General features: G+C 37.2%; 1 protein-coding gene and 1 pseudogene across 6 annotated transcripts in view; both read left to right on the top strand.

Moving 5' to 3' along the window:
• Positions 1-1301, top strand: part of Taf11 (TATA-box binding protein associated factor 11) — a 59790-nt gene extending 58489 nt beyond the window's left edge. For all 6 annotated transcript variants that reach the window (XM_076203801.1, XM_076203803.1, XM_076203799.1 and 3 more), the window contains one exon: positions 1046-1301. In XM_076203801.1, coding sequence (XP_076059916.1) covers positions 1046-1185 — 140 coding nt within the window. In that variant the 3' untranslated portion in view covers positions 1186-1301. The remainder of the gene's footprint in view (positions 1-1045) is intronic.
• Positions 1302-16691: 15390 nt separating this feature from the next.
• The window catches only part of LOC143036440 (gamma-interferon-inducible lysosomal thiol reductase-like), a 53120-nt pseudogene continuing 42612 nt past the window's right edge, over positions 16692-27199 (top strand).

The following is a 27199-nucleotide window of genomic DNA, read 5'->3' as shown; positions in this document are numbered from 1 at the left end:
ATTCTTCAGTTAATTGTATTTGTTTTCATATGGTGTCACATGTGGCGGGAAAGGAAGGAGTAGAGGTAGGTTGTAGATTAAGGGACGATTAAGTTCCTTGGGGGATTAAAAAGTGTAATGAGAAATGAATGGATGCTAAGAGGAGATAGTATGAAGGGGTGATTGTACCAATAACACTATATGGGGCAGAAACATAGAACATAAGAGATAGTTAAAACATGTTTGAGATGAAATGCCTGAAAAGTATAGTAGGGGTTACAAGGTTGGATAGAGTGAGAAACAAAGAGGTGAAGAGGAGAGCAGGGGTGGAAAAGATGGCAGATGAGGTTGATGAAAGAGAATTGGGATGGTTTGGACACAGAAAGAATGAGTGAAGAAAGATTGGTAACAGAAGTATGGAAGGCAGAGGTGGATGGAGTGAACATGAGGGATGACCGAGGATGAGATGGATGGATGGGGTAAAAAGGGCATTGAGCAAGAGGGGGATGTCTGTTGAGGAAGGAAGGGAGAAGGCAGAAGATAGGGGTGAGTGGAGAGTGGCTATGTATAGATGATAATGTGATGTATGGAAGGGAGTTGGTAGGGGATGGTGGGTTGGGGAGTGGTTATGTGTGAATAATATTTTGACACAGCCAGAAGGGATTTCTCACTGTCTTCAATGTTACTGCATGAGGCCATGTAGAGGAGGGTGTGCCAGTTGCATGAAGCAGCCTTGCTATAGATGTGCTGCATCTTTCTGCATTGCTTATGAGCCAGGGCAATGGGTGAGATACATGGATGACCCATCATCAGGAGGAGCCAAGATGAGAGGGAGGGAGGAGTGGTGAATAGAGATGAAATGGGTTGGAGTGGAGTTATGCCTTTTGAATTTGGCTACCTCCCTTGTAAGAGAGAAAAAGGCCTTGGTATATGTATGTACATATTTTTTACTTGTTATTCTACATCTGGTCTTGTGACGGATCAAAAGGTCTTCAGTTAGCATGCTTTGACATAGTAATTCAATGTAACATGGACAATGTACCATATTTGAATGTTTTCTTTGCAGCGTTGGATGTCATGGAGCAGTGGGGCGAGTCAGGACCCATTCAGCCCAAGCATCTACGGGAGGCTGTTCGACGAATGCGAAAAGAACAAGGGCATCACATTCCCTCCATGAAGCAACATAGGCCCTTATTTAGAATATGATACTTCAAAACTAGTGACCAGTATATAATAAGAATATAGATTTTAAGAGACTGAAGTGCAGATATGTAAGATTAAGTAATGGTTTATATTTAGTAATAAAAATTTAGTAATAAAAAGGTTGCCATATTCACCTAAGTACTTTATACTTTTGCTGCAAAGGGCATTCTCTGTCAGATCAACAAGTGCCTAACACCCTCATCTCACTGATTTTGCTGAAATTTGGTTTATAGGTTGTTTTAGGGATCTAACCACATTTCTAAAATTTTAAGGTTAATCCAAACAACTGTTCAGATATGACTAGATATTTTGAGGTCATACAGGGTGCATATGGTCATTGTTTCATTTTTTAGGATCACATAAAAAAAGTCAAAATTTAGTTGAAAATTTATTCATTGCAAAAACAAAAAAAACAGGCCATGTATCAGCACACTTCTGGTGTTCCATTACTCAATGAATCCGCCCTTGGCATCATTGATGTCCTCAACACGCCCTCAAAACCTGGCACAGGCCTTCTTCATGACCTTGGAGAGATTGGCAAAAATCACTTTGATCCAACTGATCAGATCATCCTTACTCTTGCATGGGGTGCTGTTAGTATCTCGTACATCTGCACCCCATACAAAATAATCTATAGAGTTGAGGTCAGGTGAGTTAGGGGGCCACACATCAGGAACAACGAAGTCAAAGAAATTGTTGGAGAGCCATTTCTGATATTTTCTAGAGGTGTGACATGGTGCCAAGTCCTGTTGCCACATATAGGGTCTACCAACAGCTACTTCCTCAATCCACAGCCTCACATGGGTCTGTAGGACATCAATGTACACTTCAGTGCTCTTCCTGAGCCCTTGGGGAAATAAGAACAGGGGCATGACTTGGCCTTTGCTGCAGAATACCCCAAACACCATGACAGTTGCAGGAAACTCAGTCTTCATGACTCTTGGCACAACCTTGGGACAGACATCCAACCACCTGTTGTTCTGAGTTTTTTTTTTTTTTTTTTTTTTTTTTTTAATAAAGAACCAGAGTATGTCGTTCTCCAGAGGATGCTTCAGTTTGTTGAGCATCTTTTTGTTCTTGAAGTGGTTCTGCATCTTCGCGGAGAGAAATTGACCCTTACACATCTTGTATGACTTGTATCTGATATTTTCATGCAAACGCTTCCTTACGGTGCCCTCAGACATTTGCAGTTCTCTGGCAATGGACCTCATGGACTGACTGGGGTTTTCATCAACTATGGCTTGCAATGGAGTGACCAATGGTGTCTGATTGTCGAGAATGATTTTTCCTCTTGGCAACACCTTCGTAATCGTAGTCAGAAAAAACCAACTCCCTCCTGATGGTCCTGACAAAGATCTTGCTGCTGCTGTGTCCAACAGAGATTAACATAAGTACCACATGCCTTTTTCATAGATGAGGAAATGTGAAGCTCTCCATAGATGCAAGGTGCTGCTAGGACAAAGTCTTGACATATACTGATCAGTTGCTTTTGTTATGAGTGCTGGTTTTACCTGCGTCTTTCCACACCGTGTCACTGAAACAACAAAACAATTACCATGCACATCCTGTATGAGAAGTCACTAACATTTAGCAACCAATAACTAGGGTAATAAAAGTCACAGCTATATAAATGTATATGTATTTAGAATCAGAAAAAGACAAGGAATCCAAATATTAGAGTTTTAGAACTCTAGGTTGAAAAATAAAAAAAAAATAAAAAATCCCACTAGCAAAAATTTTTTATAGTTGAGAAAAATTAAGGCATAAGTTTTGGCTATTAGAATCAGTAAAATAAAGTTTGTTTATACTAGTATTTTTCATATAATTAAAACATAAATATAAAGATATGTACAGTTGATGGACAACGTATAAATATGGTGGTCACATATATATATATATATATGTATGTATGTTTATATATATATATAAATGTAATTATATATACAGGGATTTCTTGATTTATGCAAGGGATACGTTCCTCAAGGGATTGCATAATGTAAAAATCACAAAGTGAATGTTATGTTTTACTATTGCTTGATTTTTTACATCATTTTATTCTAAATAATCTATGTAATTTGAAAAAAATTACTAGGTTTTTACCTCGAGTTATTCCAAAATTGTATATTCTAAACATGCATAAATTGAGAAATCTCTGTACATACATATACCAACGGCTTTTTCAGGGACACGATGTGGAAAGACGTGGGTAACCACACCACTCAAAGCAAAAGCAACCAATCAGTATACGTCGAGACTTTGTCTCAGCAACACCTTGCGTCCATGGAGAGTTTTACATTTCCTCTTATATGGAAAAGGCATGCGGTAATTATTTTAATCTCCATCAGACACAGCAGCAGCAAGATCTCAGAACTGCTAAAAGTGACTGAACAGTTCATCAGGACCATCAGGAGGGTGTTGATTTTTTCTGACTACAATTATGAAGGTGTTTCCAAAAGGAAACATCATTCTCAACGATCGGACACCATCAGGGATGCCAAAGTCAAAGGCATAAATCCACTTCCACCAATTTCATCCCCACATACTCCACTCCCATTCACCACATCTTCCTTTCTCTTTTCTTGGCTCCTCCTGGATGATGGGTCATCCCTGTATCTTGCCCACTACCCTGGGTCAGAAGCAATGTAACAAGACACAGCAAGGCCATTTCATTTAATCAGTGACCCCCCTCACCTCTCCTTCCCCTCATGCAGAAAAAGAGATGGGGAGAAATCCCTTCAGGCTACATCAAAATATCATTCATACACACTCCCTCACCCCCAATACCCCACCCACTCCCATCCTTGCATCACAGCATATATGTATATGTATATATTTATCATTATTTTATTTCAATTATTATATGTTTATTTTTATACCCATGTGGGATATTGGCTGCATGTTGTTGTGGGGTTAAAAGCTCCTCAGTAGCATGCATCTGATACTTTAGGGTCTATATGGGGCACCCCTATGCACCAGAGCCACACATAATTTTTTCTGTGATAGAGGAAATCTCAAATTCATAGAGAAATGATACTTTATTATACTTCAACTGCCCATCCATTATGCTGTACCCAACTCTTAATACTGTCCTATTCTGAATATTAATTTCCTTTTCACCAAAGCCTGTGGTAGGGAAGAAAGAATATTACCATGTCATAAAAAGAAGAAAATGGAGTTAGGACTAGGCATCCTACATTCTGTAGCCCCAAAGGGGACATTCCTAAAACAAGGTAAAGGCATAAGAGAGTCTGGGAGGAGTTTTCCAAGCAGAACCCTAAGGTTTGGTGGGTCTTTTTATGTGTGTGGATGTGGTACACAAGAGAATAAAAGTGAAGAGATAGGCAGTAGGTTTATGAGAAGAAAGATGTTGGCATTGAGTGAAACTAAGTTGAAAGGAGGGAGGTGCAGTTTTGAGTTTGGGAGGGTGTCAGGAGTGAAGAGGTGAGAAAAGGGGTGGCTATACTAGTAAGTAAAGAGATAGGTAAGCATATGGTGGAGTGGAAAGAGGTTTCTTATGTGGATGAAAGTGAAACTGGGAAGGGATTATTTTTTTTTTAAGTAGAAAAGTGTAGAGGAAGGGTCTCACTAATTGCAGAGAAAATACAAAAAAGGACGGGTTTTGCTCAAATGCACACTTCTATATATGTATGGTTGCATTATTTGAACTATTTTCTTTCAAGTGTGTGATTTCCATGTAATATGATCAAAGAGAACTTACGTTTTTATCATCTGCAATTTTACCGACCCCGGCTACGACTCGTCCAGCCCGCCGTCTATGATTACTGGTGGTATGGATCAAACTACACTTCTAATTTTCTTATTGTTGTGTTATTAGTGTAATAGACTACATATAGTTGAATTATTTAAACTCTTTTCTTTAAAATGTGTGATTTTCATGTAATTTCACCAAAGAGAAGTTATGTTTTAGCCTCTGCAGTATGACCGACCACAGCTACATATACCGCAACAAATTAGCATATGGTTGCATTATTTGAACTATTTTCTTTAAAAGGTGTGATTTTCATGTAATTTGATCAAAGAGAAGTAACGTTTTTATCCTCTGCAAAATTACCGACCCCAGCTACGATTCGTGGTTACCGCTAGCCTGCCATCTATGTTCTGCGAATGCAGATCATCACTGAGCGTCAGAGTTGCCAGATTGGCGTTTTTAATGCCAAATTTTGTATCTTTGGAATGTTTTTACTGTGTTTGGCAGGAAAATTTGTTGGGTGGCATTTTTGAGAATTTGTCATTTTTGGGGGGCGTTTTTAAATACCCGGTCGTGATTAGAGATCACTCTTTTACTTGTATCAAGAATTAAATGATGATGTATATGAATGATATAAATTTATCTTGGTTATGTGGGAAATGTAAAGATTTTGTGCCTAGCCAAAGGATGTTTCAGCTCTTCTTTAGTGAAAATATGTAATAACGCAGTAGTGCACCAAACATTTCTAAATCTGATGATGCTTTTGATTATATTTAGACACAATAGAAAAGTCACAAATGTATTTTCTATTAATGTATATCAGTCTCTAGGAGGTTGTTTAATAAACTGGGTTAATTTTTATGTAGAGGATACCAAAAAGTTTACTTAGGAACTTAAACGTAATGTATGGAGTAATACATTTTATTTTAGTTATTGGTATTTTTTCTTTCTTTCTCACATAATACGGAGTATAATATATTTTATTTTGGAAGTTCATATCTTTCTTTCCTTTTCACACAGTCTTGAAGTAGATTTATTTCAGAGGATGGTGGTTTATTACAGTACCGCTAGAATTCAATGATGTACATGAATGATATAAATTGATCTTGGTCATATCATGTGACATTGTTTTACATTGGCTAGTCAACAGTAGAAAAATATTTTATATTGTAATTGTAGTTATACACATTATCTTTAACTACTTGATCTTGGTTATATCATGTGGTATTGTATTATATTGGCTAGTCAACCGTAAAAAATAGTTTTCATATTGTAATTGTAGTTATATACATTATTTTTAACTACACATGTAAAACCAAAATACAAAAAAAATCTTAGAAAATGTAATGGTTGGCATTTTTGGGGCATGTTTTAAAAACATTTTTGCAGCATTTTGTCAGAATTTAGCATTTTTCCTGGTAGAAAACCTGGCAACCCTGCTAAGCGTGGTTGATGAAGTTGGCCAAAAACATAATACTTTTAGAATTTCTTGTGAGGTTCGAACATGTGGGGCATATTTGCATACTAACTTGAATAAAGGTAGAGTGAACATTTTTATTTTAAAAACTGTTGTTGTTTATTTCTTTACAATACAAAGATTACATAAATATTGCATACAATTAAATACAAATTTTTCATTAAATTTTATTTAAGATACGCTATACAAAATTTATAAGCTATGAAATATGATATTGCGTACATTGTATTACGCAAAGTAGACCACTTTAAAAAAGAAACTAACGAAGCAGAGCGCTTTCGTATATTACATATTCAATGCAAAGAGGTCATAGTTGAATAGAAATACATATTTTATATACACATAAAAAAGGAGTACAAAAACTCCATTAAATATTGACGTCAACTTCGCCGTGTTCCATCATGCCAACCAAGAAGACCACAGAATGGACTGGGATAACGCACCAGTTATATTCAAATCCCATTGTAGCTTTCAAAGTGGTACCATCGCAAATGCCAAGATATTCCGCAAACTACGTTATATACTGTTGCTTTTTTGTATAACCATAGTAGTTTGTTGCAGGAAGCGCAAAAAGGGAATAAATATTTTTGCGTAATACACCAAGTACATCAACACCTATAACCTTAGGCAAGTTTGAAGCTCATCTGGAACCTGATACGAATGCCGTTGCAGTCCTTGACAAGTGTGGTGGTGTGAAGAACCGAACGATTCATGTAACCGGGGATGGAATTGCCAGTTCAACTCTTTTTCGGTAGCACTGTGCGGGAATTAGCACCTAGCCACGAATTTACGAGTGTGGACAACAATCTATAAAGGCAAGAACAACGACTCTACGTGGGATGTTCTGTGGGTATCCAGACATTTGGGCACAGGACATTTAGGCACACGACATTTGGTCACATAATTCGTGTTGTATATTACGATCTCAAACCAAGAAAAAATAATAAAAGATGATTCTTTTGAACAGCAGGCATGAAAATGTTAAATTAGGCATGAATAATTTATATTAGTTGGGTTTTACTATGTCACGTGACGAATACAAAAAGATGATAAATTACTTAGTTTCCTGCCATCAACTTTCAGACATACATATGAGAATCACACAGCATCAGACATGCATTGTTTCTGATTCTCTATGAATAAGAAAGGGAAAAAAACCTGAAAAATATATAATGATGAAATAAAAATAATCCAAATAACTAAAATGTTACAAAAATGTTATGTGTAAGTAAGCAAAGAATTAATGATTTTATACGAATATCAATTTATTTTTGGATAGTTTCACATAACCAAGACAAAGAGCAATGAAGGACTATCAGTGTTACAATTATAAAGGGCACACAGAAGGGTTTCACCCGAACTATGTTTTTGCATAGGTGTGTGTAGGGACTTCATCTAGTAATTGGTTGAATGATCGAAAACAGAGAGTTGTTTTAAATGGAAAAACTTCTAGACGGAAAAATATTACAAGTGGAGTTCCTCAGGGTTCCGTTCTTGGGCCACTTTTATTCATAGTATATATAAATGATATAGACAATGGACTACTGTTTCCAAATTTGCTGATGATACAAAACTGTGCGGAATGGCAAATGATCACTTAAACCAATTAGATATTCAAGAAGATTTAGATGAATTACAGCAATGGTCTGAAAAATGGCTAATGAACACAAGTAAATGCAAGGTAATGCACATAGGTAAAAATAACAGTAAGTACGATTACAAGTTATTTGGAAATTCGTTAACAAAAGTGGATAGTGAAAAAGATCTCGGCGTAATTATCAGTAACGATCTCAAATCAACCAAGCAGCGTATTTCAGCCTCTGAGAAAGCAAATAAGATTCTAGGACTGATTGCGCGATCTTTTGACTTCAAAAGTCCATCACTCATTAATAAGCTATATAAATCGTTAGTTCGTCCACATTTGGAATATGCTGTTTCCGTATGGTCACCGAATCTCATTAAAGACATTGACAGACTGGAAAAAGTACAACGGCGAGCCACAAAACTGATTAAAAAAAATCTGTTTTCCCTAAAAAAGCGTAGACTCAGAGGTGACTTGATACAGGCCTTTAAAATTCTAAAGGGAATTGACAACATCAAAAGTGACAGAATTTTCACATTGAATGAGAATCAGACAAGAAACAATGGTCTCAAACTGTCCGGAAATAGATTCAATTTGGAAGTAGGTAGAAAAAACTTCGCCAACCGTGTAATTAATGAATGGAATAAACTTCCTGCACAGGTAGTGCAATGTAGTTCAGTTCGAAGCTTTAAGAATCATTTAGATAAACACCTAAGCAAGATGCTGTAATGATTATGATTTATTTTATATTATTTGTTTTTGTTTTGTCATCATTTGTCTGTTTGATTTTCATTTATCATTAGTTATATGTTAATTTATTATCATTTACTATTTACCTGTTTGTTTATTATTTAACTATACCTATGCATTTATTTATGTATTTTATTTGTTGTTTACATTATTATAGTTTTTATTTATTAATTTATTATTATTATTATTATTTCGCACCCGACCTAGATATGGACCAAAAGGTCTCCTGTCGGCATGCTCCGCCTTTGTAATCCTTTGTAATCTTACCAGAAGGGCTTCACCCGAATTTCTGCTTGACTGTAGGTACTTCACTTTTTGGGTTAGGCTGATTCAACATGGAAGTTTGGCATGAAGGGCTTCCCTAGTAGACATATATTTGTATATAAGGCCTTTTCTACAGCAAAGTTCAAATCAGTCTAACATGGAGTTCTTGATGGATATATGTATACTACGCACGTTACTTGCAAAGAACGGATCAGGTGGAGGTGTGTGAAGCTCAGTTGTTGAAAAAAAGACTAATTTGCTTGATTGTTACTATGACGATTTCATATTGTGCCCAAATGTCGTACCTGCCAAATGTGCCCAAATGTCGTGGATCCGTTCTGTGCCCTCTGTTCCCGAACGCGACGCTCCTTCTGTGCACCCACCACTTGGAGGAAAATGCAAAACGTCATCTAAATGCTGAGTCCACGGAACAATCAAGGAAAAATGAAACTGTGAATGAGAGGTCTCATATGATGCGCCTAAAATTCTATAAGGATTTACCGAAGTTCACAGAGTACTTTTGTGAGAAACTGGTTCCCTCGTTGCGTTCTCATGTGTTTCAACCTCAACGAAATTATAATCTTCCATTCAAATGGACCAATAACAGCTGTGAAAGTATGAACCACGCTCTCACCTTCCACCCACTAGGGCACGACAACTCTCCCACTGGGGTGCTGGGGGTGTAGGACACTTGCTCACCGGAGAAGTGACAAATAGGACATTTGCTCACCAAAGGATTATCTTTTACTTCTCTTGAACTTATATTGTATCATATATGCAGCAATAATACAGAAACAACATCCAAACTTTTAGTTTTTAATTCATTATAAAATTCAATACCAATTTCTTCCATCAATATATAGTAATGATATTCTACTGGTCCAGTCTAATGGTGTGGCTAACTATTCGTATGTATCTCTGTCATTTAATAAGTCGAAAATTTTACTTTCATAGTCTGAATTGACTCCTAACCTTAACACTTCTAGTTCATGAACTAGAAGTGTTAGGGTAATTAGTCAATGAAACAAACTAAAAACAATGCATTCGCTTATATTGTAGAGTTTGATAAGTTCTTGGCCTCTTTAACAATTATGGTAAAGATTTACTTTATCTATGCCAGGGGTATGCTGCAGGAAGTCAGTGTCTTCCTGACTTTCTAAATGCAGTTGGCCACACCATTAGACTGGACTTGTAAACCAATAAGGACAATAAACCCACTTCAGTACTGCACCAGTTGTAAAACTGTAATCACTATATATTGATGGAAGAAATTGGTATTGAATTTTATAATTAATTAATAACTAAAATATGAAAGTTTGTATATTATTGCTGTAATAAATTTCAATATAACAAAAAAATCCTGTAATATTGATGTAATAAACTTCAATATAACTAAAATAATCATTTGGTGAGCAAATGTCCTATTTATCACTTGTTCGATGAGCAAATGTCCTATTTATCACTTGTTCGGTGAACAATCGTCCGGTGAGCAACTGTCCGGTGAGCAATTGTCCGTACCCGGGGGGTGCTGTTACCCGCATTGTATATTAATGTATATATCCATGTACATCATTTATACACTAAACCTGTATTAATTGATTAACCATTGTCACATTTAGTCTTCGGACATTCAGTCTTCGGACATTTAGTCTTCGGACAATTTGTCTTCCTTTGCAAAATAACTGGTCTTCGGGCATTTAGTCTTCTGGGCAATTAGTCCTCATCTTCAAGTTATAATAGGATAATCAGCTTAAATATCTATATTAAGAAAAAAAGATAGATTGAAATTCATGTCTATACAATTCTTTATTATTTATAGACACATATGATATGCATTATTTTCAATACAATGTAATACAATCATTCAAGAACGATTGAAATTTATGTATAGATAATTCTTTTTCAATACAATGTAATATAATCATTCACTTTAATAAGTTTACAATTATGTAAGACGAGTAGAATTACGGGTATTTGTCAACGTTCTAGCACAGATATCATCATGAGAAACACAGTTTATTGAAACTTTTAGTTCATGATCGCAGACTTCTTCCAACACGACGAAGGAAATCATTGACATCTGATATGCCATCGCGATGCTGCTCGCAAAGTATTTAGTTTATTCTGAAGCTGGACATGTTTACGCTTAACTCGTTTCTTTGTTTACTTAAAATTTAGAACACCAAAATGCCATTATTATTTTTTGAGCACCAACATAACTACTTTGGTCATTCTTTATTTATACTTTATTTACCTTTATTTATTTATTTATGGATGAATGGATGAATGAACATAAAAAAATCCTTTTGGTGCCAAATAAGTCGCTTAACGCACGAAACCTGTTTATTATCTAACTATACCTTTGCATTTATTTATGTATTCTATTTGTTATCTACATTATTATAGTTTTTATTTATTTATTTTTTACTATTATGATTTTTTCTCGCATCCGACCTAGATATGGGCCAAAAGGTCTCCTGTCGGCATGCTCCGCCTTTGTAATCTCGCAACAATTATCGAACACGAGGCCCGAGTGCCCCTAAACGCGTGAGACCGGGACATAATCCTGCCAGGGCGAGATTTCTCAAGAAGGGGGAAGTCTCGGGTAGCAGTACTTTCGGTAATTGCGGTGTGGTTAGCACGTCAATCAGAGATAGGGACTAGGGTAAATGACAGGGCGTAATTGATGTGATGAGCAATCGAGCGTGAATGTTCTCCATTCAGAATCTATCATATCTCTGCGGATAAAAACGTAACTTCTCTTTGATCATATTATATGGAAATTACACCTTTTAAAGAAAATAATTCAACTATATGCAGTCTATTACACTAAAAACACAATAGTGTTTCTAAATAGAGTGAAGTTTGATCCATACCACCCAGGCACGGATCCAGGATTGTTATTGGGGGGGGGGGGGGCGATAAGCGATAACCTATACTTGAAACACGCCGAGAAACACCCCCAAGAATATAACAAATCTTAAATTCAAACTTGCCCAAGGTTATAGGTGTTGATGTACTTGGTGTATTGTGCAAAAATATTTGTTCCCTTTTTGTGCTTCCTGCAACAAACTACTATGGTTATACAAAAAAGCAACAGTTTATCCTCGAAGCACCCGTTCGTTACGCAAGAGTTGCACCAGTACCCAAGGGACATCTCACCGAGTTCTTGTAACGTAGTTTGCGGAATATCTTGGCATTTGCGATGGTACCACTTTGAAAGCTACAATGGGATTTGAATATAACTGGTGCGTTATCCCAGTCCATTCTGTGGTCTTCTTGGTTGGCATGATGGAACACGGCGAAGTTGACGTCAATATTTAATGGAGTTTTTGTATTCATTTTTCATGTATATACAAAATATGTATTTCTATTCAACTATGTACTTTTTGCATTGAATATGTAATATACGAAAGCGCTCTGCTTCGTTAGTTTCTTTTTTCAAGTGGTCTACTTTGCATAATACCATGTATGCAATGTCATATTTCATAGCATATAAATTTTGTATAGCGCATTTCAAATAAAATTTAATTATTTTTTTTTATTTAATTGCATGGAATATTAAGCAACCTTTGTATTATAAAGAAATAAACAACAATAGTTTTTAAAATAAAAAAAAATCACTCTACATTTATTCAAGTTAGTATGCAAATATGCCCCACATGTTCGAACCTCACAAGAAATTCTAAAAGTATTATGTTTTTGGCCAACTCCATCAACCACGCTTAGCAGGGTTGCCAGGTTTTCTACCAGGAAAAATGCCAACTTCTGACAAAAACTGCCAAATTGTTTTTAAAACATGCCCCAAAATGCCAACCATTACATTTTCTAAGATTTTTTCTTTTTTGCATTTTGGTTTTACATGTGTAGTTAAAAATAATGTGTATAACTACAATTACAACATGAAAACTATTTTTTACGGTTGACTAGCCAATATAAAACAATACCACATGATATAACCAAGATCAAGTAGTCAAAAATAATGTGTATAACTACAATTACAATATAAAAATAATTTTTACTGTTGACTAGCCAATATAAAACAATGTCACATGATATGACCAAGATCAATTTATATCACTCATGTACACCATCATTTAATTCTAGTGGTACTGTAATAAACCACCATCCTCTGAAATAAATCTACTTTCAAGACTGTGTGTGAAAAGGAAAGAAAGATATGAACTTCCAAAATAAAATATATTATACTCCGTATTATGTGAGAAAGAAAAATACCAATAACTAACATAAAATGTATTACTCCATACATTACGTTTAAGTTCCTAAGTAAACTTTTTATTACCCTCTACAATAAATTAAACCAGTTTATTAAACAACCTCCTAGAGACTCTGACATACATGAATAAAAAATACATGTGACTTTTCTATTGTGTCTAAATATAATCAAAAGCATCATCAGATTTAGAAATGTTTGATGCGCTACTCCGTTCTTACATATTTTCACTAAAGAAGAGCTGAAACATCCTTTGGCTAGGCACAAAATCTTTGCAACATTTCCCGCATGATATAACCAAGATAAATTTATATCATTCATATACATCATCATTTAATTCTTGATATAAGTAAAAGTGATCTCTAATCACGACCGGGTATTTAAAAACGCCCCCCAAAAATGCCAAATTCCCAAAAATGCCACCCAACAAATTTTCCTGCCAAACACGGTAAAAACATTCCAAAGATACAAAATTTGGCATTGAAAACGCCAATCTGGCAACTCTGACGCTCAGTGATGATCTGCATTCGCAGAACATAGATGGCAGGCTAGCGGTAACCACGAATCGTAGCTGGGGTCGGTAATTTTGCAGAGGATAAAAACGTTACTTCTCTTTGATCAAATTACATGAAAATCACACCTTTTAAAGAAAATAGTTCAAATAATGCAACCATATGCTAATTTGTTACGGTATATGTAGCTGTGGTCGGTCATACTGCAGAGACTAAAACATAACTTCTCTTTGGTGAAATTACATGAAAATCACACATTTTAAAGAAAAAAGTTTAAATAATTCAACTATATGCAACCATACATATATAGAAGTGTGCATTTGAGCAAAACCCGTCCTTTTTTGTATTTTCTCGGTTTTCTCTGTTTTCTCTGCAATTAGTGACACCGTAGAGGAAAGGGAGTTTTTTTTATGGATTTAAACAAGTGCATAGAGGGATTAGGGAGAAATGTCAATGTAGTGGTATTGGGAGACCTCAATGCTAGGGTGGGGAATGGAGTGGTTGGGAAGTGTGGTGTTCCAGGAAAATATCATAGTGGAGACATGATGGTGATATGTCTAGAGAGTTGATGATAGAAAATATAGTGTTTAGGAAGAAAGTCAAGTATAAATACACATGGGAAAGGGTGGTAGTGTTAATGGACAATATATAGTGGTAACCAGGAGTATAGTAGGAAGAGTTAAGGATGTACATGTTCCAAGGGGAGAGAGTGGGGGAATATCAGATTATTTTTTGGTAGAAGGTAAGTTGAGACTGGAGTATAGATGGAGAAAGAGGAAAAGGACAGAAGGTAGGGAGATGCTTAAATGAGAAAGAAAAGGAGGAGTATGTCATAACTCCCAACCATATTTCTCAAACCTATTTAATTTTCTCTTCTCTGACCCCCTTAAATTCCAAGTTTCTGGCCCATACAGTGTTGTATTCTCAATCACCCCTTCATATAATCTTCCATCCATCCCCCAGATATTTATTTCTCATGGCACTTTTCATTCCCCCCAAGACATTTACTGAACTTGCTTCCCTCGCTCTACAGTTTACCTTCACCCCAACTCCTTCATTCCCTGCTTAAAACTTATGCACACAATTCTCCATACATAGAGATATTGGAATAGATTAGTAACCCAAAGGTCCACAGATGTGATGAAAGTAGGAGAGAACACTCCAGCAACACGACTTTCTGTTCACTAAGAAATTTATGTTATACTCATTAAAAGTGTCTCGGATGAAAATATTATCATGTCATACTTGAATTTCAGTTGGTAGATGGAACCAAGAAACGAATCATACAGAAAAGGCAAACAAAACTATGGGGAAATATATATCAAAAAGACTGGAAGGGTTTCATGAATACATGGGAAACAGAAGAAACTGGAGCTTTTTCTAAGCCTCAACAAATTGTGTGAACAAATATGTACCCAGGGTACTGGAAAAAAACAGATAAAGGATTAGTTTTACAGAAAAGATATAGGACTTAAAGATGTCGGAAATTTAGCCTAGATAATATCTTATCTCCATCCTATACCAATAGGCTTTTTCTCCCTCACAAGGGAGGTAGCCTGCCAAAGCATGCAGCCACTCTCCACCCATCCAACAGTTATTTGTTTCACTTTTGAAAAGATTTGGACTCCTTGTGGATATATATATATACATATTGTTATGCCTTCCGCAAGGATATAAGGAAATATGTCTAGGAGGGGTTCGTACTTAGTGGCCTTGATGTGGGTAAGGCAAATCCAAACGGAAGTTAACATAAATAACTAATTTAATGTATAACAAAAAGCCAACAAAACAAATATAAGAACTTTACAACAACAAAATTAATCAATTGACAATTAATTCCTCCACCGAAAACCAAGTCATGAGAATATAGATTACGTGGTGACGCCACGGTACTAGAGCAAAAGCAATATGGGAGAGATAAAGTTACGCGTCGCTCAGCCAACGAAAAGTGCGCCGCTAGGAGCCGGCAGATGCATTATATATACAGTTGGCGAGGACGGGAGGAAGGCGAAGGATGAGCCGGACAGAACTAGTTCACGTCCGTCGGCCTAGAGAGAGTAGATCCCATAAAGTATACAAGCAGTTTTTACCGTACATACGTAATTACCTAACAAGTACAGGATAACACAGATACAGATATTTTTAGATACATGGAGGATGGTGGGCCATCACAACGTATACAAGCAATTTACAGTACATACATAATTATCTTACAATTAAAGATTGACATACAGATACAGACATTTTATATACATGGAGGATGGTGGGCCATCACAATATATACACATACACACACACACACACACACACACACACACACACACACACACACACACACACACACATATATAAATATATATATATATATATATATATATAAATGTATATATATATATGTATATATATATATATATGTATATATATATATATATAGCCAACCGAGGTACGCACCCATTCCCATCCATTTCCCTCCCATCCACCACCCATCGTTTTCCTCGCAGTTCCTCGTGGGTGAAGGGTCATCCCGGTCTCCTGCCCACTGCCTGGATATGTTTCTTTCAAAGACCTGTCTCCGTTACCAACGACAAAAAAAAAAAAAAAATCATTAATGTGTTTAATTTATACATTTATTATCCCTATGTGTAGAATGTTCACGAGTGTATGTCCTTGATAGCTTATCACCTGGCCAAGTAGGTCTTCAGGCCTCTTTCCTGATAGCACGAAGTTCATGAACACAGACTAGGCGTGTTCCCATTTCCAGTGGTTTCCTTTTTTTAGGATCTTATGAAATATCAAAAATATATTTTTCTATCCTTCTACTTGCATAATCCACGACGATGATGATAAATAAATATATATATATATATAGGTTTTACACGTCATTTTGCGCTGTGCTATTATAACCAGTGTTTTGCGTACCACTCTCATGAGCGGGCGATCAAATTCAAAACAGGTTCGATTAGATAAATAGATAAGAGCGGCCTTATCTGTGAACTCTATGCGCAGTATTGCGGAGGGGTTGGTTGTGGTGTTACACGATTAGGTAGGCCAAAAGACGTTACCGGTAATTGACACCAAATTTGTATTATTCGGTAAGTAATGAGAGCCAGAAAGTGACCAACACCCATGTGTAAATATTAATTAACCACTTGAAGACCATAGATATCCACAGTACATCCTATGAGGATATTGTCCAGGCCAGTGCCAGAACAGTTATAAGGATACCTACTCTTATAGTGTTAAAAGAATGTATCGATTTAACTATCCCATATCGATTAACTTCTGGGGATCACTGTGGCTTATTTCGGGATACCTAAGAATTTTGACGAATCTTGTGCTTACACGTTTCTGTTGAGTCGTTCCAACAGAGGAGGCCCGCGCAACTTTGTACAACCTGCAGCCCACAAGTAAGTAGTTATTTAATATCATTACAAGGCGAACAGAAGACTGTCGCAGAGTAGTACCATGGAAATCATGGTACTGCATTATACAAATACAGAATTGTCGTTTGGAGCGTAAATATTTACCATGCATATCACATGTCAAATGCCATCAGCAATTTGGGGTCTTCTGTTAGAGAAGGCGTATAACAGGGTTCACAGAGAAATGTGGAGAGTCTTGCAAATGTATGTAATTCGGAGAAAGTCTGAAGGTGGTCAAAAAAATTTACACGAGCGGCAGGACAGTGGGGGGTGACATTGTTGAAGACGCATGGGTAGAGTTGCGTCACCTTTGTATGATGTCGCTAATACTTGTTTATTGTGAATTCTATGAAACAGGAAGGGAAGTAAATGTAAGAATGCTAGGCAGATGTTTGGAATTACTTGTAATGGGTGAGAATGAAAGCGAATCGAATGTTGTTTGAGTGATACTGCACTAGTGGCATATTCTGGGGAGAAACTGAAACTGTTTGTGGCTGAGTTTAAGCAAGGTGGCAGTGGTCGGCAACCTGTGGCTCTTTATGGCCACTTGTGTCTCCAGAAGCTTCTCGCAAAATAATCATTCCATCAAAACGAAGTCATATACTTAGATATGGAAAATATTCCTGGCAATTACACACACACACACACACACACACACACACACACACACACACACACACATATATATATATATATATATATGTGTATGTGTGTGTGTGTGTGTGTGTGTGTGTGTGTGTGTGTGTGTGTGTGTGTGTGTGTGTGTGTGTGTGTGTGTGTGTGTGTGTACCTAGTCGTATTTTGCGGGAAGGGGAGCTACGCTCGTGTGTCCCGCCTTTGTATCTCGCAGTGTCTAGTTTGCTCTTAAACTCATGAATGGTTTTTGTGCACACTATTTCATTGTCCAGTTTGTTCCAAGTGTCCACCACTCTATTTGGAAAACCGCTTTTCTTCAGATCTCTCCTGTAGCTATGTTTTTTTTTTCCTGTCCTCTTGTGTCTCTTGTCCCAGTTTAACAAGCCCTCTCTATCGAGTATTTCTGTGCCTTTCATGATTCTGTAGATGGTCAGTAGGTCATCTCTCTTCTTTGTTCCAGTCGGTAACTCCAGTTTAGCCAATCTCTCCTCATATGACAAGTTTGCAAGTGCAGGTGCCAATTTTGTTGCTGCTCTCTAGATTCTTTATATTTTCTTTATATTCTTTTTGGTACAGGGTGACCACAATGTCGCCGCATATTCTAGATTAGGACTGGCCTTGTAAGTGTGACCCATATCTTTTTAATAATTTCTTCATCCAAATATGTAAATGCCACTTTGATTGATCTTAGTAAGTTGTAGGATTCTCCGACAATTTTGTTTATTTGTTTGTCATAGGACAAGTCGTTAGAGATAATTACTGTACAGTGTACACCCAAATCTTTTTCGGATCTCTCCTTTACCTCCTTGGTTCCAATCTTATATTGTCCTGATATTCTGTTCTTGCTTTTTACAAACTCCATTATGCTACACTTGTTAATATTGAAGTCCACTTCCCATTTCTGACTCCAGTTCCATACCTTATTCAGGTCTTCCTGCAGTGACTCGCAATCCTTTTAATTTTTTACTTTCCTTGACAGTTTGGCGTCGTCTGCAAAGAAGCTCATGTAACATTTCACATAATCGTCCATGTCATTCACATAAATAGCATACATTATTGGAGCCAATACAGATGCTTGCGGTACGCCACTGATCACCTCTTTCCAACCTGAATATTTTTCTGTGAGCATTACTCTCATCTCTCTACCAATCAGGAAGTCTTCCATCCATTTTAGTAGGTTCCCTTGTATCCTTCCTATATGTTCCAGTTTCTTTAATAATTTTGTGTGTGTTACTTCGTCAAAAGTTTTTTGTAAGTCCAGGAAGGCACAGTCAGCCCATCCATTCCTTTCTTGCACTATGTCTATTAATCTTGAGTAGAAACATATTAAGTTTGTGGTACATGATCTTCCTTGCCTGAACCCAAATTGTCTTGGGTTTATTATATTGTTGTCTTCCAGGTGCTTTACCCATCTATTCTTGATGATTTTCTCATAAATTTTGGCTATAGTGCCTGTTAGTGAGACTGGCCTATAATTAGTTGGTTCTTCCTTGTTTCCTCCTTTATATAGTGGTACAATGCTAGAATTGTTCCAGTCTTTTTGTATTTTTCCTTCTTTGAGTGAGCAATTTATTATGTTATGTATTTTGTCCGTTAGTTCTTCTTTGCATTCTTTTATAATCCAATATGCAATTCTATCTGGGCCATGTGATTTCCTGACGTCAAGGTTTGATAGATGTTCCAATATTTCTTTTTGTGTTATTGTTATCTCGCTCATGGGGGGGAGATCGCCTTTCATTACCTTCGTCCCAATATTGTGCTTTCTCTCTAGTGAAGACAGATTTGAAGTGATTATTCATGACTTCGGCCTTTTCTAATTCTTCTGTGTATTCTATATTTCCTTGGCGTAGTTTCACCATTTCCTGTTTGTTTTTAAGTTTACCATTCACTTATCGATAGAGTAGCTTGGGTTGCTCTTTGCATTTATCTATAATATCCTTTTCATGGTTCCTTTTTTCCTCTCTTCTCACTTTGACATACTCATTTCTATAGTTTATATAAACTTGCCATTTTCCAGATTTTTTATCTTTTCTCCACCTTTTCCAAGCTCTGTCCCTTCTGTCTTTTGCCTCACTGCATCTTTTGTTGAACCAGCATTTAATGTACACTCTCTCGCTTCTGTCTTGGTACGTGCCTATTCACCCCTTCATTGTAATTATCCATCAAGATAATCCATTTCTCTTCTACGTTTGTCTCTTCCATGTAAAATTTTTCCCAGTTTGCATTCTGGAAGAATTTCTTTAGTTTTGCAAAGTCCGTTTTGTTGTACATCAATCTTCCTTTCCTATGCTTTTCATTTCTCTCCGTGTATATTTCTTCCTTTAGTTCAGTTTCAATGAGTATATGGTCACTCTTCCCAATTGGTGTCTTGTATTGGATTTTATCCACAATTTCAGGTTTTGTCGTAAATATTAAATCTAGTTTCGACGGCTCCTAGTTATTTCTGTATCTGGTGTTTTCACTGACCCACTGAGTCATTGTATATTCCATGGTCATATCCAGTAGTACATTACCCCACAAGTCATTTCCTCCTCTCACTGTCATGTTCTCCATTATAGAATTCTTTGCAATTGAACTCCCCCATAATTACCAGATTACCCTCGCCCATTAGTATCTCATTTAATGATTGCCTTGTATCTTCCAGCATTTTCGTATGCTCGTTCTCTCTCCAAGCGTTCGTTTTTGGGGGCACATACTGTAAGTCACCACAAACTTTCTACTTTTTATGTTCTTGTCTTCGACTTTTATCATGATCAGTTCTACATTACCTTTGCCCTCCGCAATTTTTGTCACATTCAATTTTTTCTTGGCCAAGAGCATGATTCCTCCTCCCTGTTTCTTGTCTCTGTTTTTAATCCAGTAATTGTATAGTCCATGTCCAACATCGATGGCTGGTATTTCACCCCTTAGTTTAGTCTCCACAATTCCCATTATGTCTGGTTTTTCTTCTAGCAGGTAATCATTAAGTTGATTCTGTCCTGAAATTAATCCGTCGATGTTAATATAGGCCACATTCAATTTTCTTCTTTCTCCTTTTTTTTCTGTCTTTGGTTCGCCCATTCTGATATACCATTTCCTCAGTCTCATGTCGATTACTCTCCAATGGAATTCCTTGCTTTCTGTTTCGCGTTTTTTTTTCTTTGCTTCATCTCTTAGTGTCTTTTCCTTTTGTAATTCCTCAGTATTCATTTCTCTTTTTATCCATATCTTATTGTACTTTTCACTCCTTCCCAAGTTACCTACTTTTTCAAATATGTCTTCTACTACCATTTGTGACTAGTTTTATCTTTAGGGGTCAATGTCTATCCTTAGAATAGTGACCAATACTATATGTCTCGTCAGCGTCTTTACTTGCATCTTGGGCTCCATCCTGAATTTCTTTTAGGATTGCTATTGCTGTCTCTTTTCCTTCTTTTTCTGTCATGTACCTCGCCAAACCATGTTTTTCCTTTAGTCCATATACCACAATACATCTTTTTTCTTATCCACTGTGTCTCTGACCCAATTTGCTTTTTCGTTAATTACTTGGATAATTGTGTCTTTTGCATTTTCCTGCATTTGTTGTTGGACTATTTCTTTGAAAACAATTTATTCTCAATGTTTCCTTCCATTTCTTAATCTTTTGGATACTTTCCTCACCTAAGTTCTCTTCGATTTTTCAGTCATTTGTTTTATTTTGTTTACCTCTTTTTTAAGTTTTCGCTATTGGTAGTATCATTAATTCTCTTCTTTTCATTATCACTCTTCAGCTCTCTTATAACCTTTTTCATTTCCTTAATCTCGTTTCTTAGATCCAAGTTAGTTTTCTTCAGGTCGGAAATCACAATGTTTGCTTGCGCTAAGCAATCCATTAGTCCAACGATTTCGTTTCTTAAGCCCATAATTTCATTCTCCCACCGTGTCCTATTTTTGTTAATTCCCCTCTCTATCATTAAGATTCGACCTAAACTCCTGCTTTCGTACTTACTAAATTCAGAAAAAGCATCTTTGTGATATTCCCGCGTGGTCGTAGGAGGGTTGTAATGTTTGTTTACATCGGGGTTCAGCATGGCGTCACCAGATGGCTCTGATTCAGACTTTTCGTTATTGTTCTTCATTTTTTGCTATTTACGTCTTAATAAATTTAACTAGCACTGCAGAGATATAATTTCGGACACTCACGACTGCCCCCCTCCCCTACAATACAAACCAGGTTTCCTTTTTCGTTGTTTATCCTCTTCTTTGGGGCCCATGTGTGTGTGTGTGTGTGTGTGTGTGTGTGTGTGTGTGTGTGTGTGTGTGTGTGTGTGTGTGTGTGTGTGTGTGTGTGTGTGTGTGTTTACCTTGTTGTATTTTACGGGAAGGGGAGCTATGCTCGTGTTGTCCCGTCTTCACATCTCATTTTATCTAATCTTTTTTTAAATTCATGAATTGTTTTTGCACACACCACATTTTCGTCCAACTTGTTCCAGATGTCTATTACTCTGTGAGGAAAGCTGTTCTTTTTCAGGTCCCTTCTATAACTGTCTTTCTTGATTTTTTTTTCCGTTTCCTCTTGTATTTCTACTATCACATTTTATTAGATACTCTCTATCAATTCTTTCGTGCAAGAAGTCTTCCATCCATCTATGCCTTTCATGATTCTATAAATAGTTATCAAGTCTCCTCTCTCTCTTCTTTGTTCTAATGTCTGTAGTTCAAGTTTTGTTAGTCTCTCTTCATATGATGTGCTAATTTTGTAATTTCTCTTTGTATTCTTTCAAGTTTTGTTTTACATTTTTTTGTACTTGGTGACCACATTGTCGCTGCATATTCCAATCTTGGTCTTAACAAGGTAACTAGTATTTTCTTCACAATTTCTTCGTCCATGTATGTAAAAGCCACTTTGATTGTTCTTATTCAATTATAAGTTTCTCCAAAAATCTTGTTTATATGCTTCTCAGGGGACATATTATTCATAATAATGACTCCCAGGTACTTCTCATTTTCTATTTTTTTTTTCTTCTTCTCCCAATTTAAATGATCCCACTATTCTTTTTTTTTTCTTCCAAATTCCATTATACTACACTTCTTGATATTGAATTCTATCTCCCACTTCCTACTCCATTCCCATACTTTATTGAGATCACTTTGTAGCGACTCACAATCTTCTTCAGCGTTCACTTTTTTCAACAATTTTGCATCATCCGCAAAGAAGCTCATATAACTTTCAATTCCTTCATTCATATCATAAATATATATAGCAAAACTCTCAATTAGAGTGTTTGTCTCTTATCACCACTCTTTTTTTTCGTGCAAGAAGTCTTCCATCCACTTCAGTAGTTTGTTCTGTATTCCTCCTGCAGTTTCTAATTTCTTAAGCAACTTCTTATGTGGCACCTTATCAAAAGCTCTTTTCAGGTCTAGAAATGCACAATCAGCCCATCCATCCCTTTCTTGTATTACATCTATTAGCCTTGAATACAAACACGTTAAGTTTGTGACGCATTATCGTACTTGTCTAAATCCAAATTGTCTTGGATTTAGTACGTTGTTTTTTCCAAATTTACTTTTTCGTTTAGGAATGTCCCCTGTGGGGCTACAAGGAGAAGGATGCCTAGTCCCACTCCCCGTCCCTTTCTTCTCGCCTCTTACGATCCAAATGGAAATACTTGGTGGCAGTATTCTTTTCCCCCACCACAGGGAATTACCCCACAGCAGAAAATGAATACGCAGAGAAATGGTACAGGACAGCAGCAAGGGGTTGGGGACAGCATAACGGAGGGACAGTCGTAGTATAAAAGTGTCATCATTTCTCTATGAAGAGTTTTTCTCTATCATAGACAAAATGATGTGTGGCTCTGGTCCGTAGGAGCGCCCCATATAGACCCTAAAGTATCAACTGCTTGCTACTTTGCCACAATAACAAGCAGCCAATACCCCAGACGGGGAGTTGCTAAATGTGAAGGAGGATAGGGAGGGAAAGATAGTTGCAGTGGGAAATGATAAGAAAATGACCGTGATGAGTGAGGAAAATGGAGGAGAAATAAGGAAGGATGAAGTGAAGGCAGTTGTTAAGATGAAAGCAGGTAAGGCACCTGGTCTGGATGGATGCCATGCAAAATGTATAATAAAAAAAAGAGGTACAGTCATAGTGGACTGGCTGGTGAGGTTATTTAATGTTTGCTGGAGAGAAGGTAGAGTGCTGGAGGAGTGCCTATTTAGTTCCACTTTACAAGGGAAAAGGGGACAAGTGTGAATGTAGTAGTTTCAGAGGGATTAGCTTGTTAAGTGTAGTTGGGAAGGCTTATGGGAGGATCTTGATTGAGAGGATTAGGAGAGGAACAGAGGGAGTAATTGGTGAGGAACAGTGTGGATTTAGGACGGGTAGAGGTTGTGTAGATCAGATCTTTGTGGTAAGACAAATATGTGAGAAAGCTATAGGAAAGGGGAAGGATGTTTTTGGGGCTTTTATGGATCTGGAAATGGCTTACGATAGGGTAGACAGAAAGGCATTGTGGGAGGTTATGCAGATATATGGGATAGGAGGAAAGCTTCTAGGAGCTGTCAAGAGTTTTCATGAGAGTAGTAGAGCTTGTGTCAGGATTAGAATTGGAGAGAGTGAGTGGTTCGAGGTAAAGGTGGGACTTCGTCAAGGATGCGTTATGTCACCCTGGCTGTTCAACTTATACATGGATGGGGTAGTGCGAGAGGTAAATGCAAGGGTAGTGGGTCAGGGATTGGAGATGGTTAAAGAAAATGGAGAAAAGTGGGAGGTGAGCCAGCTGTTGTTTGCTGACGACACTGCGCTTGTGGCAGGATCGGGGGAGGGATTGAGGAAGTTGGTGACAGAGTTTGGGAGAGTATGTGATAGAAGAAAGCTAAAGAAAAATGTGGGTAAAAGTAAGGTGATGAGATGTACAAGGGGTGAAAGTGGCAGTAGACTGGAAGTGAGCATTAAGGGAGAGCGACTGGAGGAAGTGGATAGTTTTATATACTTGGGTGCAAATGTGGCAGGAAAAGGTGGAGTGAAGGTGGAGGTAGAATGTAGATTGAGAGAAGCGAGTAAATGCCTTGGTGGATTAAAAAGTGTAATGAGGAATAGACATTTGGGAATGGATGCTAAGAGGAGACTGTATGAAGGAGTGATTGTGCCAACAGCACTGTATGGGGCAGAAACATGGAACATAAGAGAGGAAGAGAGAAGGAGTTTGAATGTGTTTGAGATGAGGTGTCTGAGAAGTATGATGGGGGTTACTAGGCTAGATAGAGTGAGAAATGAGGAGGTGAGGAGAACAGGGGTGGAAAGGGAGTTGGGAGATGGGGTTGATGAAAGAGTATTAGGATGGTTTGGACACATGGAAAGAATGAGTGAAGAAAGACTAGTAAAAGAGGTATGGAAGGCAGATGCGGAGGGAGTGAACATGAGGGGACGTTCTAGGATGAGGTGGATGGATGGGGTGAAGGGGGCTTTGGGGAAGAGGGGAATGTCTGTTGAGGAAGGACGGGAGAGGACAGAAGACAAGGGTGAATAGAGAATGGTTGTATATGGATGATGTTGTGATGCATGAGGTGGAATGGACGGGGGGATGGGGGTGAGGTAGTATGTGTGAGCAAAATTTGACGCAGCCCGAAAGGATTTCTCCCCGTCTTCTCATTTTATGCATGGGGGGACGGAGAGGGGGGTCGCCGATTTAATGAAGCGGCCTTGCTGTGGATGTGCTGTGTCTTGCGACACTGCTTCTGACCCAGGGCAGTGGACAAGGTGCAGGGATGACCCGTCATCCAGGAAGTGCTAAGATAAGAGGGAGGGTGGAGGGGTGTGGAGTGTATTCAGGGATGGAATGGGTGGGAATGATTTTATGCCTTTTCCTTTTTGGCTACCTCCCTTGTAAGGGGGAAAAAGCCTTGGTATATGTATGGTATATGTATGTTTTTCCAAATGCTTTACCCATCTAGTTTTGATCATTCTTTCCCAGATTTTAGCTATCGTACTTGTAAGAGAGACCGGTCTATAGTTAGTAGGGTCCTCCTTGTTTCTCCTTTTATATATAGGTATTATATTTGCTCTTTTCCAATCTTCTGGAACTTTGTCCTCTTTCAATGAACTGTTTATTAGGCTATGTATTTTGTCTGTTAGTTCATTCCTGCATTCTTTCAAAATCCAGTTTGCCATTTCATCCGGTCCATGCGATTTTCTGACATCGAGATTACTCAAGTGTTTCATTATTTCATTTCTTGATACTTCTATCTCTTTCAGAGGGGGAACTCCCTCCTCCCATTCGATATCTCTAGGTTGTATGTTCCCCCTTGTAAACACCGATTTAAAATGCTTATTCACAATTTCTGCCATTTCTATTTCCTCTGTGTATTCGACTCCTTGTCGTAGTTTCTCTAATTCTTGTTTGCTTTCAGTTTGTTGTTTACAAATCTGTAAAATAATTTTGGTTTATCTTTACATTTTTCTATGACATCTTTTTTGTATTTTATCTTTTCCTCTCTGCACGCTTGTACATATTCATTTCTATAACAAGTATATATTTTCCATTTTTCAGGTCTTTTGTCTTTCTTCAATTTGGTCCAAGCTTTATCTCTTTTGTCTTTTAACTCCCTACAACTTTTGTTGTACCAGCACTTTACATATTATTTTTCTTGTTTTTGTCTTGGGATATACTTTTCCACTCCTTTTTTATAATTTTTTGTCAAAATATTCCATTTCTCTTCCACTGTTGTTTCTTCTTTGTATATTCCTTCCCATTTTTCTTTTTGAAAGAATTCTCTTATTTTATCAAAGTTTGTTTTTTCATGCATCATTCTTCCTATTCTATATTGTTCGTTTCTTTTCATGTATTTTTCCTCATTTAGTTCCAGTTCAATCAATATGTGGTCACTTTTACTTATGGGTGTTTTATATTCAATATTTTCCACTATTCTAGGTTCAGATGTGATTGTTAGGTTCTTCTTCATTTCTATACCTGGTGTTCTCCTGTATCCACTGTGTCATTGTATGGTCAATAATCATCTCGAGTAGAACATTTCCCCATGAGCCGTCTCCACCCTTTACTGTCATCTCTTCCCAGCAGACTTCTTTGCAATTAAAGTCGCACATCATAACTATTCTTCCTCCATCTTCCATGATCTTATTTAATGTTATCCTTGTGTCCTCTAACATACTTTTATGTTCACTCTCTTCCCACGAGGCTGTTTTTGGAGGCACATAATTTATCACAAAATTTCTGCTCTTATCTCTGTCTTCCATTTCGATCATAATCACCTCTACTGTATTCTTTCCATATGTGACACCCCTCACGTTTATATCCTTCTCAGTCGGGAACATAACTCCACCCCCTTGTTTGGTCTCTCTGTTTCTAATCCAATAGATATATGCATCATGTCCTACACTGTTGGGTGGTAGTGGACCTTTTAATTTCGTTTCTACAATTCCCATTATGTCCGGTTCTTTTCCCTTCAGA

Source organism: Oratosquilla oratoria, chromosome 20 (assembly GCF_046742065.1).
Source record: "Oratosquilla oratoria isolate Oo_2021 chromosome 20, ASM4674206v1, whole genome shotgun sequence".
Classification (NCBI taxonomy): Eukaryota; Metazoa; Arthropoda; class Malacostraca; order Stomatopoda; family Squillidae; genus Oratosquilla; species Oratosquilla oratoria.
This window is presented reverse-complemented; position numbering and strand designations above follow the sequence as displayed.